General features: G+C 42.3%; 1 protein-coding gene across 1 annotated transcript; it reads left to right on the forward strand.

The window, feature by feature from the left end:
* The first annotated feature begins 4,682 nt into the window (after positions 1-4,682).
* On the forward strand, positions 4,683-15,940 carry LOC129838871 (protein mono-ADP-ribosyltransferase PARP12-like). The gene is made up of 8 exons (XM_055906104.1): positions 4,683-4,937; positions 5,026-5,191; positions 5,345-5,441; positions 5,517-5,610; positions 14,042-14,114; positions 14,333-14,463; positions 14,835-14,980; positions 15,342-15,940. Exons 1-8 carry the CDS (start codon positions 4,819-4,821, stop codon positions 15,779-15,781), a joined length of 1,266 nt encoding a protein of 421 aa, XP_055762079.1. The 5' UTR covers positions 4,683-4,818; the 3' UTR covers positions 15,782-15,940.
* The last annotated feature ends 1,161 nt before the right edge of the window (positions 15,941-17,101 follow it).

Below are 17,101 nucleotides of genomic sequence, written 5' to 3' on the forward strand. Positions count from 1 at the left end.
AACAGTGTGGCTAGCTACTCAATCTGCTACCACAGTTATCGACTGCTGTTTTTCCCTAATGAGGAGAGACCTGAGAGAGCAGATAGCTGTGTTTGCAAGTTTGACCTTGAATAGGTAATAAAAGCACTTTTGTTTGAATTTTACTGTCTCACGAGCTTCTGTACTAGAAACTTGCCACAATATGAAACTGATGTTTTTATCTTGAAAGTTTGTAAACGTCATTTACAGGCAATGACTAATATTTAACATCTGCATTTCAACTCTGAATTTGAATATTAAAACATACAGTGCCTTCAGAAAGTATTCAAACCCCTTGACTTTTTTCACATTTTGTTTGGTTACAGCTTGAATTACAAATGGATTAAATTTAGATTGTTTGTTACTGGCCTTACCACAGAATACCTGATATGTTTTTCATATCTGAATTATGTTTTTCAAAATGTGTGCAAATGAATTAGAAATGAAAAGCTGAAATATCCTGTATCAACAATTATTCAACCCCTTTGTTATGACAAGCCTAAATATGTTCAGGAGTAAACATCTGCTTAAAATAAGTTGCATGGACTCACTCTGTGTGCAATAATAGTGTTGAACATGATTTTTGAATGACTACCTCATCTCTGTAGCCCACATCTGTAAGGTCCCTCGGTTGAGAAGTGAATTTCAAACACAGATTCATCCACAAAGACGAGGGAGTTTTTCCAATCCCTTTCAAAGAAGGGAACCCATTGGTAGATGGGTCAAAAAATGTACCATTTTTTATGTACAAGCTTCCATGTTTTCGCTCTGTCAATTATGCCAGTATTGTGGAGTAACTACAATATTGTCGATCCATCCTCAGTTTTCTCCTATCACAGCCATTAAACTCTAACTGTTTTAAAGTCACCATTGGTCTCATGGTGAAAACCCTGAGCGGTTTACTTCCTCTCCGGCAAATTATTTTGGAAGGATGCCTGTATCTTTGCAGTGACTTTATCAGGTATCAAGGTAAGACCCAAGTGCAGACTGTATGAAGTAACAATGTTTATTGTAACAACAGGGGCAGGCAAACGACAGGTCAAGGCAGGCAGGGGTCGATAATACAGAGTAGGAGCAAAGATACAGGACGGAAGGCAGGCTCAGGGTCAGGGACAGGCAGAGTGGTCGGGCGGGTGGGTACAGGGTCAGGACAGGCAAGGGTCAAAAACCAGGAGGACGAGAAAAAGAGAGGCTGGGAAAAGACAGGAGCTGACAGGACAAACGCTGGTAAGCTTGACAAACAAGATAAACTGGTACAGACTGACAGAAAACACAGGTATAAATTCCCAGAGGATAATTGGGGAAGATGGGCGACACCTGGAGGGGGTGGAGACAAGCACAGGTGAAACAGATCAGGATGTGACAGACAGTAAAGGGGTGTGAATACTTTCCAAAGGTGCTGTAGGCCAGTAGAGGCAGATGCTTCCAGCAACTTGCTGATGCCGAGGAACAGAGTGATGACTCAATCACGATTTATGACATTGTTTGGATGGCTGACCATCTGTGGGCTATCACATGGGTCAAATGCACCTTATCCGTGGTAATTTCTGGGATGAGATGTTCCCATGGAAGTCTTGGGGTCTCTGACGCCATTAGAGGTGTGAACACTGATGAAAACCTTAATCGCCGAAATGAATGTAACGGTGTGAATTAAATTGTCAAGTTCGGATTGTTTCAAGAGTTCATGAAGAGCTATTCATTTGTGTATATTTTATTGTACTCTAAATGCTATTCATTTATTGTTACAGAGAAACCATGTTATTCTGTTCAACGGGCGGCGGTCAGTTCCCAGAGGAGCGACACAGATCATTTAGATGTGGTGATTAGATTAGAGACTGAGTGAAGTTTTATGCCTTTTGTTTTATTGTTTTGTGCCATGCAAATTGATGATAATTAGATGAAAGGCGATACTGGGATATGGCACTCAGATTTGGAAACCAATCTCCTGGTTTAGCGTTATTTTACACTATAGTGTGTTTTAAATTTAGCCTATAGGCTTTTAGATATTTTGCATCTTTTGACATCTTTTGAACAATTATGTTATGTACCATTTCAAAATGGTATTCTTATTGCATAACTAATAAATCTGATTACCTTTAAATGGATGCAAACTGTAATGATTCTTGAATTATTATTTGGTGAATGGTCTAATGGTAAATGTTATTCACACTATACATAGCATAAATGCGTGGCCTCTAACTGTGCAGCTCTGAGCTAAGGTTCTCAATAATTTAATGCTGGGACATTGAGTGCAAGAACATTAGCTCTTTGTCACTTAGCCTCTTCATAATTGCGCTGGGGAGTGCGTTCATGCAGGAACCATTGGGGTGATGGAGGGGCGGCGTTGATGCAGGAACCAATGGGATGCTCGGGCGTTGGGGAGGGTTAATGGAGGAACCAATGGGATACTCGGGGGGGGGGATTCCTGCATACAGGGCTGCAATTGCAAGCTATAGCACGTGTTCGGTTCTCCGAGCTGAGGTCACTAGGCGCCAGCCAAATTCAAGCATGGTAATGCCTTCACTCTCTGTCATCCTCAGTCAATGTGGATTTCACCCATCTACACAGTTGATAATAGTCACTTCGGGGGCTGGGCAGCCCTACACTTTACTCTTTATACAGATAACTCAAGAAATCTGTCGTAAACTTTGTCGTTTTTGCACGGGAGATCTTAGTTGCGCAATTTTACATCTAAGATGTTTGGTGCAGTACTTCTCAAGTGAAAAAATGTGCATGAATACTTGTCGTTGAATGCCAAAAACACAATTAAAGAATCCTTACTGACGAGCAATTATTGAAGAAGGGGCGTAGACTTTGGCTACCAACTTCGGCTTGCCTCAAGAAAAAATGCCTTGTGCACAAAAGAGCCGTAAAAACCCACACCGAAGACCAAAATGAGCAAAAACGTCACAAAATGTCATAATGTGCACAAACTGTTTCGGATGGGAAGCATACGGACAGTCAAGTCTCTGCATCTGTACTAATGGGAAACAATTTCCACGATCTCCCAGCAGCGCCATCCGACTACGCGCTAGTCGGTACTCTGACATTTCTGACATGCTGATTCGTTGAACGTGTTGTGTATAACTACAACCAGTAGTTGTAGCAAGTCGGAAATGTCAGAGTTTCCTAGTTCTGTGTCACGTTCCTGACCTGTTTTCCTTTGTTTTGTATTTATTTAGTTGGTCAGGGCGTGAGTTGGGTGGGCTGTCTATGTGTGATTTTCTATGTTGGGATTTTGTGTTCGGCCTGGTATGATTCTCAATCAGAGGCAGCTGTCAATCGTTGTCCCTGATTGAGAATCATACTAAGGCAGCCGGGGTTTCACGTGGTTTTTGTGGGTGTTTGTTTCCGTGTTTGTGTTTTCACCACACGGTACTGTATAGGTTTCTGCACATCGTTTATTTGTTTTGTAAGTCAGTTTCAGTTTCGTTATAATAAATCATCATGAACACTAACCACTCTGCGTTTTGGTCCGATCCGTCTCGCCTCTCCTCGTCCGAGGAGGAGGAGGATTATGACACCCGTTACATTCTGACTACTGCGTGAACGCGGCATATAACCAACCATAAAGTCAGAGGTCAGGGGGCTGAGTCAGGTATTTTTTAATTTACTACCATCAAAGGGCAAAGTATGATTTGGCTTATCATAGTAATTTACAGTAAGCCATTTGCCATTTCCTTGTATGATAGACTATAAACAGCATTTATCTTAGTGACAATCTCAGAGCACACTTGAGGCTGTATCTTACTACTACAAGGTAAGCATTCTCACTTCTTCCTGTTTTTAGGCTCCTAATGGCTCAGATGCAGTTTCTCCAAGGTTTTGGCTTTCTTTAACTTGTATATATAGACAAGATTTTTTTGGTAGATTTGATGTACATTTAAGTAAGTGTACAATGCCCTCTCAAAGAATGATCTTTATGCAGCTGAAGCAAACACCTGTACACAGATCTCATAAGTAACTGATATTATGCATAAATAAAATATGACATAATTATATATACATCATTATAAATGTATTACATTATTATTATATTAATATTATATTAGGTATATAATAATAATTGCTAGACCTCTGATATGTTTACTGTTATACCCTAAACCTATACCGACCCTTGTAAACTGACTGAATGACCTGTTGTAATTTTTGTAGTTGTTGTGGTTGTTCTTCTTCTTATTATTGTATCTCTGCACACAGTATGTCTGTACGTTTTGTTCGTATATGTGAGGATGCGGATAAACGAGAGATTGAGATCGTTGGGCCTATCAATGAATCCATGGGACTTGCTGAGACTTTCCTACAGACCTCCCAATTTCATAAAATCATGAAAGGTGCAGCAAATGTGCCAAACTTTATCTACATATTATAACTTATTATAACTTTCCCGTAGCTAATAAATTGACACATAATTACAGAATCTTGAATCATTTGTATTAATGGTAAATAAAAACGTGTATTTGGAGAATACTGTCCAGAACAGAGAGAAACTCACAATTATGAGAGTCTAGAATGTCATGTCTTGTTTAATTAACTTTATTTAACTGAATTTTGGCATCGTGTGTTCTTCAAATAACTTCCAAGCTTACTTTGCAAACTAATCAGAAATTGAAATGTGAAATCTTACATTTTTTTCCAGAAAAAAATGAAATTTGTCATGACTACATTTTTGGATGTTGCTTTAAAGGAGGTACAGTATAACACTGGAGGTATTATCAGTTCACATTGGTGTTCTAATTTCCCTGACTTAATCGGTACGGGTTTATTGCACTGATATTGATTTATATTTAAGATAAATGTATGGGCATCCATTCTACTATGCCATATCAATGGGAGGTGGAGAATGGATGTGGCTGGTCACGTATCCCAGATAATGAGGGCATTGAGAGAGACTACTGTGACCCAGCAAAGACAGAGAGGTATGTATGCCCAAAAAATCATCTATTTTAAACTGAGAGACAATTACAAAATGTTTAAAATGAAGTAAAAGGTGTTTTTATGCCCTAGCCATGGAATACCACCAGTGAACTTTATCCTCATGATCCGCGGTCACAGCAAAGTTCGGCGACTTGCTACAGTTTCCTCCCTGGACCAACCAGAAGCTGTCCTTGCTACCGAGTGGGCTTGGTACTGGGAAGAAAAGGATGAATGCTGGAACGCATTTTGGTCATCAGTATGTAGTGATATCTAATTTCACCCTCTAATATGGCACAAAGAAAAGACGAAAGTATCCCTAATGTGTGTGTGTGTGCGTGTGTGTGTGTGTGCGTGCGTGCGTGTGTGCGTGCGTGTGTTTGTGTGTGTGTGTGTGTGTGTGTGTCCTAAGACTGTGGAGGAACTAGAGAGGGTGTACAGTGATCCCTCTCTTGGCTCAGTGTATGAGTTCACTGCTGGACGACACACCTATGAAGTCAATTTGGAAGGTAGGCTGATATTATCTACCTGCTTTAGTATCTACCTGCTTTACTTTCTGAACTGAGAAATATATTATTTTTTAGACATGATCCAGAGTAACAAGAGCTCACACACCCAAAGATGGGTAAGAAGACGGCCGATCTTCAAATCTCCCATAGATGTTCAGAGAGCAATTTGGTAAGAGTGAAATACAGCAAATGTAATTAATAACACATTCAAATAATCTAGGCAAGATCATTTAATTAATTAATTTAATAAATAAAAAAATATATAAGCCTATATACATTTTTTTTATAGTAGTACATTAGTAGTAGTACAGTAGTCAGATGTAGTAGATCGGGAGGATATGAAGAGGGACAAACAGTAAGGAAATGTTAGATCACAGACAGGAGAGCACAAGGTGACACTTGACCTCCCGTTGCCGGGGGAATATATGGTCTGGTACGTTTATGCCTCCAAATTTGTAATAGCTACACTACCGTTCAAACGTTTGGAGTCACTTAGAAATGTCCTTGTTTTGGAAAGAAAAGCACATTTTTTGTTCATTTTAAAATAACATCAAATTAATCAGAAATACAGTGTAGACATTGTTAATGTTGTAAATGACTGGAAACGTCTGTCACGTCCTGACCATAGAAAGTCTGTATTTTCTATGGTAGAGTAGGTCAGGGCGTGACTAGGGGTTTTAGTCTAGTTTAATATTTTCTATGTGTGGTTCTAGGTTTAATTTTCTATGTTGGGGTTTGTGTATGATTCCCAATTAGAGGCAGCTGATAATCATTGTCTCTAATTGGGGATCATACTTAAGTTGTATTTTTCCACCTGTGGGTTGTGGGATATTGTTTGAATGTATGTGTTTTGAGTTAGTGCACATAGCATATCGGTAGTCACTGTTAGTTTATTGTTTATTTGTTTTTTGTCGTTGCTTAGTTTCACTTTCATTAAAATATGTGGAACTCAACATACGCTGCGCCTTGGTTCAACATTCATTCCAACGAACGTGACAACAGCAGATTTTATTTTAGGGAATATCTACATAGGCGTACAGAGGCCCATTATCAGCAACCATCACTCCTGTGTTCCAATGACACGTTGTGTTAGCTTAATCCAAGTTTATAATTTTAAAAGACTAATTGATGATTAGAAAACCCTTTTGCAATTATGTTAGCACAGCTGAAAACTGTTGTTCTGATTAATGAAGCATTACAACTGGCCTTCTTTAGATCAGTTGAGTATCTGGAGCATCAGCATTTGTGGGTTCGAATACAGGCTCAAAATGGACAGAAACAAAGAACTTTCTTCTGAAACTCGTCAGTCTATTCTTGTTCTGAGAAATGAAGGCTATTCAATGTGAGAAATTGCCAAGAAACTGAAGATCTGGTACAACGCTGTGTACTAGTCCCTTCACAGAACAGCGCAAACTGGCTCTAAACAGAATAGAAAGAGGAGTGGGAGGCCTCGGTGCACAACTAAGCCAGAGGACAAGTACATTAGAGTGTCTAGTTTGACAAACAGACGCCTCACAAGTCCTCAACTGGCAGCTTCATGAAATAGTACACGCAAAACACCAGTCTCAACGTCAACAGTGAAGAGGTGACTCCGGGATGCCGGCCTTCTAGGCAGAGTTGCAAAGAAAAAGCCGTATCTCAGACTGGCCAATAAAAATAAATTATTAAGATGGGCAAAAGAACAGACACTGGACAGACAAATCTAAGTTTGAGGTGTTCGAATCACAAAGAAGAACATTCGTGAGATACAGAAAAAATGAAAAGATGCTGGAGGAGTGCTTGACACCAACTGTCAAGCATGGTGTCGGCAATGTGATGGTCTGGGGATGCTTTGGTGGTGGTAAAGTGGGAGATTTGTACAGGATAAAAGGGATCTTGAAGAAGGAAGGCTATCACTCCATTTTGCAACGCCATGCCATACCTTGTGGATAGCGCTTAATTGGAGCCAATTTCCTCCTAGAACAGGACAATGACCCAAAGCACAGCTCCAAATTATGCAAGAACTATTTAGGGAAGAAGCAGTCAGCTGGTATATATAATGGAGTGGCCAGCACAGTCACCAGATCTCAACCCTATTGAGCTGTTGTGGGAGCAGCTTGACCGTATGGTACGTAAGAAGTGCCCATCAAGCCAATCCAATTTGTGGGAGATGCTTCAGGAAGCATGGGGTGAAATCTCTTCAGATTACCTCAACAAATTGATAACTAGAATGGCAAAGGTCTGCTGCAAATGGAGGATTGTTTGACGAAAGCAAAGTTTGAAGGACACAATTATTATTTCAATTAAAAATCATTATTTATAACCTTGTCAACGTTGTAACTATTTCATATTCATTTTGCAACTCATTTAATTTCAAACAAGGACATTTAGAAGTGACCCCAAACTTTTGAACGGTAGTGTACCTTTAGCCCTGTTTATACCTTGCACTAACATGTGGTTTTCCACATCTGATCAAGAGGATCAAATCACTATCTGAACAAGGTGTCACATCTACACATGGTATTAATGTCTCTTGTCTATTCACAGTGTCTTCATTCTGACCAGATTTAATGTTCCTTCCTTTTTTTATTAAATGTATTCATTTTAAAATAATTATGGTCAATGTTTCCACCTGTCAATGATTTTAGAGGATGGATAATGACAATTGAAATGGTTTGTCCATCCAAATCCGCCAGGAAGATCCTATCACAATCAGTTCATAATTTAGATATTCTACACCTGTCTTTAAATGTGGGCACAATCAGGACACAAGATACATGTTGTAACGGCGGTCCTCCTCCTCTTTAACCGAAAAGGAGGAGTAGTGGGGGAACCAAAATGCAGCGGAGTTTGAAGACATGATTTATTAAAGAAAAAACACGAAAACACGAACTTGACTAATAAACTAACAAAACAACAAACGGTGTAGACAGATCTGGACGACGGACTCACATAACACACGAGAACGCACGAACAGGGAAAAAGCCTACACATAAATGATGATGAACAAACAAACCGAAACAGTCCCGTATGGTGCGACAAACACTGACACAGGAGACAACCACCCACAACGAACACTGTAAGACAACCTACCTAAATATGACTCTTAATTAGAGGAACGCCAAACACCTGCCTCTAATTAAGAGCCATACCAGGCAACCCATAAGCCAACATAGAAACAGAAAACATAGAATGCCCACCCAAACTCACGTCCTGACCAACTAACACATACAACAAACTAACAGAAATAGGTCAGGAACGTGACATAACCCCCCCCATAAGGTGCGAACTCCGGGCGCACCAGCACAAAGTCTAGGGGAGGGTCTGGGTGGGCATCTGACCACGGTGGTGGCTCAGGCTCCGGGCGAGGTCCCCACCCCACCATAGTCAATCCCAGCTTCCATTTCCCCCTATTAATGACCACCCTCATCTTACCCCCACTAAATCCTTTTGGTAACATCGACACCAGGGGCAGCACCGGGACAGAGGGATAGCTCAGGACAGAGGGATAGCTCAGGACAGAGGGATAGCTCAGGACAGAGGGATAGCTCAGGATAGTAAGGTAACTCAGGATAGAGAGGTAACTCAGGATAGAGGGGCAACTCCGGACTGAAAGGCAGCTCCGGACAGAGAGACAGCTCTGGACTGAGGGGCAGTTCTGAATAAATAGCCGCTCTGGGCTAAGGGACAGCTCATGACTGGCTGACGGCTCTGGACGCTCATGGCTGGCTGACGGCTCTGGACGCTCATGGCTGGCTGACGGCTCTGGACGCTCATGGCTCACTGACGGCTCTGGCAGATCCTGTCTGGTTGGCGGCTCTGGCAGATCCTGTCTGGTTGGCGGCTCTGGCAGATCCTGTCTGGTTGGCGGCTCTGGCAGATCCTGTCTGGTTGGCGGCTCTGGCAGATCCCGTCTGGTTGGCGGATCTGGCAGATCCTGTCTGGTTGGCGGCTCTGGCAGATCCTGACTGACGACTGGCTCTAGCGGCTCCTGACTGACTATCGGCTCTGACGGCTCGGGACAGACGGGCGGCTCTAATGGCTCGGGACAGACGGATGGCTCAGACGGCGCTGGGGAGACGGATGGCTCAGACGGCGCTGGGGAGACGAATGGCTCAGATGGCGCTGGGGAGACGGATGGCTCAGATGGCGCTGCGGAGACGGATGGCTCAGATGGCGCTGCGGAGACGGATGGCTCAGACTGCTCCTGTCTGGCGGAAGGCTCTGGCTGCTCCTGTCTGGCGGAAGGCTCTGTAGGCTCATGGCAGACGGGCAGCTTTGCAGGCTCATGGCAGACAGGCAGTTCATGCGCCGTTGGGCAGACGGCAGACTTTGGCCGGCTGAGACGCACTGTAGGCTTGGTGCGTGGTGCCGGAACTGGAGGCACCTGACTGAGGACACGCACTTCACGCCTAGTGCGGGGAGCAGGGACAGGGCACACTGACCTCTCGAAGCGCACTATATGCCTGGTGCGTGGTACCGGACTGAGGGCACGCACCTCAGGACGAGTGCGGGGAGAAACAACAGTGTGCACAGGACTTAGGAGACGCACATGTGGCTTAGTGCGCGGTGCCGGAACTGGAGGCACTGGGTTGGAGACACGCACCATAGGGAGAGTGCGTGGAGGAGGAACAGGGCTCTGAAAACGCACTGGAAGCCTGGTGCGTAGTGTAGGCACTGGTGGTACTGGGCTGGGGCGGGGAGGTAGTGCCGGAAATACCGGACCGTGAAGGCGTACTGGCTCCCTTGAGCACCGAGCCTGCCCAACCTTACCTGGTTGAATGCTCCCCGTCGCCCGACCAGTGCGGGGAGGTGGAATAACCCGCACCGGGCTATGTATGCAAACCGGGGACACCATGCGTAAGGCTGGTGCCGTGTAAGCCGGCCCGAGGAGACGCACTGGAGACCAGACGCGTTGAGCCGGCCTCATGACACCTGGCTCAATGCCCAATCTAGCCCTACCAGTGCGGGGAGGTGGAATAACCCGCACTGGGCTATGCACTCGTACAGGAGACACCGTGCGCTCTACTGCGTAACACGGCGCCTGCCCGTACTCCCGGTCTCCACGGTAAGCCTGGGAAGTGGGCGCAGGTCTCCTACCTGCCCTCGGCCCACAACCTCTTAGCCCCCCCCCAAGAAATTTTTGGGGTCTCCTCTCGGACTTCCAGCCACGTCTCCTTGCTGCCTCCTCATACCACCGCTCTTGGGCTCTCGCTGCCTCCATCTCCTCACGAGCGCGGCGATATTCCCCAATGTGAGCCCAGTGTCCTTTACCATCCAGCCCATCCTCCCAAGTCCAGTAGTCCTGTGTATAATCCTGCTCGACTTCACGCCGCTTGGTTCTGGATAGGTGGGTGGTTCTGTAACGGCGGTCCTCCTCCTCTTCAACCGAAAAGGAGGAGTAGTGAGGGAACCAAAATGCAGCGGAGTTTGAAGACATGATTTATTAAAGAAAAAACACGAACTTGACTAATAAACTAACAAAACAACAAACGGTGTAGACAGATCTGGACAGACGGACTCACATAACACACGAGAACGCACGAACAGGGAAAAAGCCTACACATAAATGACGATGAACAAACAAACCGAAACAGTCCAGTATGGTGCGACAAACACTGACACAGGAGACAACCACCCACAACGAACACTGTGAGACAACCTATCTAAATATGACTCTTAATTAGAGGAACGCCAAACACCTGCGTCTAATTAAGAGCCATACCAGGCAACCCATAAACCAACATAGAAACAGAAAACATAGAATGCCCACCCAAACTCACGTCCTGACCAACTAACACATACAACAAACTAACAGAAATAGGTCAGGAACGTGACACATGTCAGCGTCATTCCTGTAACACTCATATTTTCCCATTGATTGTAATGTACTGACACGATCGTCAACCCAGTGACGCTCATCTTTGCCATTGACTGCAATGTATTGATATAAGCATCAATTGGTTGACTCTCATATTTTCATATTGACACCGCAAATCCTGCTGGAAGCATGACCAATTGGCATTAGTCTCAATGGGTTTAAATCTAACTCATTGCAAAAACATGACAGGATGACTGTTGAGGCTTTTGATTGGTTATTCAAATTACATTATTCACTGCCGTTTTCAGCCAAGATTAGAGTTTTGTACTCAGTTGAAAACAATAATAGAATTCTTCATTGCATTGTATTCTAATCAATAGCGGAGAGTTTCAAGCTTTTAACAGTGGACTGGAAGCCTAGCCTGCATGGGGCTGTGCTATGACAAGCAAAATATCAATCACAACTTTACTTTTTGTTAACAGGATAATGCCAAGACCGTCACGTTGTATAAATTATTGAAGACAGGCGCAGGAATACGTAATAGGGTGTTTTAATACTCCACCCAAAAATACAACATGAGACCCATAAATACAATACACGGGACCATACCTGTAATAACAAGTGCACAACAATACACGGGAAGAAGCCCGTAATAATGAGTACTCAATACACGCAGCACGAAGCCGAGACAACAAAGCACAGGTACTCACAAGACCAACGGACGGGAATAATAACCGACCAAGACAATGGTGAACAGAGGGGACATATATACAATTACTAATCAGGGGGACCGGGAACCAGGCGTGCATAATGAGACAGTTCAGTGACGCCTAGAGACTGGTGACGTAGACCTCCGAAACTGGTACACGGAATGAGCAGCAGTACCAGGGGATCCGTGACAAAGACACAATGTACCAAATGAATTGATAGGGAAAGTCTAAAGGGGAGCGAGAGACAGGCATGTGATAGTGATGATGAAGACGTCATCAAAAATGATATGCTGCCTGTAATATAGCCTAAATAAGGATCAGTGGTTAATCAATTCTAATAAAGGGAGTGGTTAAAGACATTCCAGTCAATGGGTAAAGATAAGTGTCACAGTGTTGAAGCATCAATTCATTGATGCTCATCTTTTCCCATTGACTGCACATATAAGTATCAATTCTGTGACAATTTTATTTTCCCATTGGCACCACAAAGCCTACTGGGAGCATGACCAATTAACATAACCGTCAATTGGTTGATGCCTAACTTTTTGAAAAAATGTGACAGAATGACGTTTTCCCATGATATGTTTTTGGATCATAACATTTCCTTGATTAATTGAGTGACAATATATCAATGTATTAGAAACATGACAGGCATAGATATGGTCAATGGAAAAGGGAAAACGATTAACGTGAAAAAAGGAAAGTGCACTCCAATGACACTTCATTTTTATACAAACCTTCAGTAAAAATACATTGCAGTTCTGAAATCATTATTGGTTCTCGCGATGAAGGGAAATGATCAACTCAAGCTCCAAATGAAACACCATCCGTAACTGCAGCAACAGAATTATGGCTGCCCATTTTAATTACGCTTTAATTACGGCGTGTGGTGCCGTCTGTGGTGCAGTCTGTAGATTATGGCATGTTTCTGCTTTAATTACAGCACATTTTGACGTATTTTAGCTGTCAGTCAGACTACACAAAAGGGAAGAGAAAAAAAGCATATTTAGGCATTCATTCTTGAGTGGTTAAGGGTTAAGGTTTGGCATAGTGTTAAAACAGAAAAAGTAAAATTACTAAATGAGTGCCTATCACTGGGGTTGAACCCCCAATCCTCCCAGTTTATTCCTCTCCTTAACCCATCCACAACATAGGCACTCACGTTGCCCCTAGTGGCTTGTATGCAGAAACAATCTGGCCGATGTGCACACATTTTAATACGAGGGGCTCTATTTTAATAACATGGTAGTCGGTGCCAGGCACACCGGTTTGAGTGTGTCAAGAACTGCAATCCTACTGAGTTTTTCACACTCAACAGTTTCCGGTGTGAATCAAGAATGGTCCACCACAAAAAGGACATCCAGCTAATTTGACACAAATGTGAGCAGCATTGGAGTCAACATGGGTCAGCATTTCTGTGGAGTCCATGCTGCGACGAATTTAGGCTGTTCTGAGGGCAAAAGAGGGTGCAACTCAATATTAGGAAGGTGTTCCTAATGTTTTGTACAGTCGGTGTAAGCCTACTGTAAAATGTAAAAATTAATTTCTAAATGTAAAAAAATGATCACTGAACAATTTAATGGAAACATGGCTACTGACACCTTTCAAGGGCATCACACTTAATGAGTCCAAACGTTTCACAGAATCTGGACAAAAATAGTGTTCAATATAAATAAAAAGGGGAATGTCTGACTTTTTGGCTATTGTGGTATTTTGATGATGCACATAAGGCTACTTTGTCAGCCTCCGTTAGCAAAATCAATGCCATAACCAATTGCTTTACCACTAAGACCAGTCTTAAATATCCGTAGTTTCCCTCACTGAAATTCAGCGCAAGCCCGTTGATGTTAGGCAGGTAAATCGCAGAACCTGGCGTAAAGGCTAGAAAGTGCCAGTGAGATAGATTTGACATGACAAAATTGCAATCTAACGTGCGTTTGACACTTGCGCCTCATTACCGCCAGCCGAAAATAGCTCCCCAGGTGTAAATGTGAAGGCCTTGTTCGGAATGTAATCCTATCACAGCTGTTCGTATAAGGATAATGCAAGGTGTAAATTACCCCTTTGTATCCCCTAACTTCTTCCTTAAGCACATCTAATGCCAACTCTTCGATTGTGCCAACTTACTGGGACCAGTCTCGATTGCCTGGAATCGGCTTTGAGGTAATGGACAAACATCCAAAAAGCATAAAACATACATGCATTGTGTTAATGTTCACTGTGGATGGGATGTTAGATTAAATTATCAGATTAACTTGTTTGAATACAAACCAGCATCATATTGTTCTGAACAAATTGTATAGCATGCAGTACCACACGGTGTCTTCTAAAAGCATGTATGATTGTGTATGAATGAGCTTACGAAGGGTTTTTCTTCACAGAGAGTTATGTTGTCAAGCTCAACAGGTGAATACGAAGACATCAAGGCCCATTTTGAGAAAACTGTGGTGGGGTTTCACATACACACCATTGAGAGAGTACAAAACCCAGCCCTATGGAAGTTCTATGTGCTGTATGTTTCTTTAAAAAATAGTTCACTCAAAATACAAATCTATTCTGTTTTTTCTTCTTACTGTGGACGTCTCTGATTGACAGTTTTTAAGTGCATATTTTGATAATCATGCTAACATTTTGGTATTATGAAAATATGTGGATGATATTTACTGAAGCTGATCTCAATTCAAAATAGAAATAACACAGTTAATGAACAAAGTGATTTTCAACACTATACAGCTTCTAATGAGTTATTTTATGATGTTAGCCTTGATTTATGCAACTGTACAGTGATTCTGCATTTACCATTTTAATTACACATTTGTTAGTCTTATTAAATGTAAATAATGGCACACTAAAATAGGTTGATTCACGAATATTCCTTTTTAGACAAAGAGATCAAATGAAATCGTCCTTGACAAGCATCAATGAGAAGCAGCTTTTCCATGGTACTGACTCCAAATACTTTGACAGTATTTGCAGAGACAACTTTGACTGGAGAATATGTGGGAAAAATGGAACTTCCTACGGAAAAGGTAGGATGCCAGTACTATGTATGCAATGTTTCAATAAATCCAAATTAATTTTACATTTATATTTTAGTAATTTAGCAGACACTTTTATCCAGAGAGACTAAATAAATGTTGTATTGACAATTTGCTTTTCTATGTCTGTGTGTATTGAATATCATTATGGGATAAATAATATAATTCAAAATGTTTTCTCTAAAAGTGAAGTCACATATTCTTACATAATGAAATGTCTCTGAACACAACTGGTTTAATAAATGTTGTAATTTTATTTTTCCTTACTGTCAGTGTGGACAAAAGCTATATATAAATAGCAGATTGTTTTTAAACACCGGGCTAAACGTTGTCTAATATATCTTATTTTCAGGAAGTTACTTTGCTAGGGATGCTCAGTACTCACACAGATTCACCAGCCAGTCAGGATTGAGGTCCATGTTTGTTTGTCAGGTGCTGGTGGGAGACTACACTGAGGGAAACTCCAGATATGAGAAACCACCTCCTAAAAAAAACGGAGGATCCAGCTACTATGACAGCTGTGTGGACAACATTCAAGACCCCAAAGTGTTTGTAGTTTTTGAAACGCATCAGGTTTACCCCGAGTACCTCATACAGTACTGTGATGGTAACTCCACTGGTAACACTCAGCAAAACCCTGTTCCCCAGCCTGGCCCTGCTCCCCCACCAAACCCTGCTCCCCAGCCATATCCCTCTGATTCAGATGAACCTGAATATAATTGTTGTGTTCAGTGCTTGTTAAGGACTTTCCGTTGGCCATTATACATTTGTGTTTGCTGCTGTGATGATTGACCAGGCCTTAGTGAATACAGTGGGGGCGGGGATCGAGGGATTTTACAAAACACTCCTAGTTTGTGTCATCTGCCTTCAAACTCATTGTCTTCATTTGTTATTGTCATTTGTAACAATTCGTGTTCTCCATTTGTAATATATCAATTATCAAGTTCAATAAAAAAGTCAACTTACTAACACCCCTATTGCTATGTATTTTTTTATTTACACTGTGTGTACATAACATTAAGTCCACCTGCTTTTCCATGACTGACCAGTTATTTCTCAAAATGGTGAGAGGATCAAAACCAGTCTGAAGACATCTTGTTTCCTGACTAAAAAGTAAAAAGCATGTTCAAAGGAGACTTTCCGTTGAAAATGCTTTTTCATCTATGACTAGGCTTAATCTGAGTTTTGAAAATTGGTCAATAGATTGTGGAGCAATGGATTTCTCTTTGGTTTCCAGACTTGAAGGTGTTAGGTTCAAACCCTTCAAAACATATTGTAATTTCAAGTATAATAAGAGCAGGGTACTGTAGGATTGAAATCTATATGCTCTAAAGCAGGGTTCCCCAACTGGCGGCCCACGGGCCCAATTTGTCCCCCCACGTTTTCTGAGCAAAAAATAATAATACTTTTTATTGTTGGACATAATAGACTAAAAACAACAGGACATCATTCCCAAGTGATTTTAATTGAAGAAATCTGTTTCCAAGTATTCCCACGCATAATAGAGAGAAACATGTGATCGTATACAAATGTTACAGTATGTTTTAGTCAAATTTTAATTTACATTTACATTTTAGTCACTTAGCATTTTTGTCATTTATTATTATTATTTAAAAAAATGTTTGGGGGGCTCGATGTGAGGAGGAGGATTATTAAAGATACTCTTTGAAGAGGTAGGGTTTCAGATGTTTTTAGAAGATGGGCAGGGACTCGCTGTCCTAGCTTCAGGGGGAAGCTGGTTCCACCATTGTGGTGCCAGGACAGAGAAGAGCTTGGACTGGGCTGAGCGGGAACTGCCCTCCTGGAGGGGTGGGAGGTTCGAAACCTGAGGTGGCAGAATGAAGTGCTCAGGTTGAGGTGTAGAGTTTGAGCATAGCCTGAAGGTAGGGAGGGGAAGTTCCTCTTGCTGTTCTGTCGGTAAGCACCATGGTCTTGAAGTGGATGTGAGTTTTGACTGGAAGCCAGTCGAATGTGTGGAGGAGTGGGGTGACATGAGAGAACTTGGGAAGGTTGAAAACCAGGCGGGCTGCAGCGTTCTGGATAAATTGCAGGGGTTTGATGGCACAAGCGTTGAGCCCGGCCAACAGTGAGTTGCAGTAATCCAGACGAGAG

The sequence above is a fragment of the Salvelinus fontinalis genome, chromosome 39, assembly GCF_029448725.1.
Source record: "Salvelinus fontinalis isolate EN_2023a chromosome 39, ASM2944872v1, whole genome shotgun sequence".
NCBI classification, from domain to species: domain Eukaryota; kingdom Metazoa; phylum Chordata; class Actinopteri; order Salmoniformes; family Salmonidae; genus Salvelinus; species Salvelinus fontinalis.

Coding starts and splice junctions, on each gene's coding strand:
- LOC129838871 (XM_055906104.1), top strand. CDS start 4,819: ATGGGCATCCATTCTACTATGCCATATCAATGGGAGGTGGAGAATGGA. Junction 5,192..5,344: donor GGAACGCATTTTGGTCATCA/GTATGTAGTGAT, acceptor GTGTGTCCTAAG/ACTGTGGAGGAACTAGAGAG. Junction 14,464..14,834: donor CTATGGAAGTTCTATGTGCT/GTATGTTTCTTT, acceptor ATTCCTTTTTAG/ACAAAGAGATCAAATGAAAT.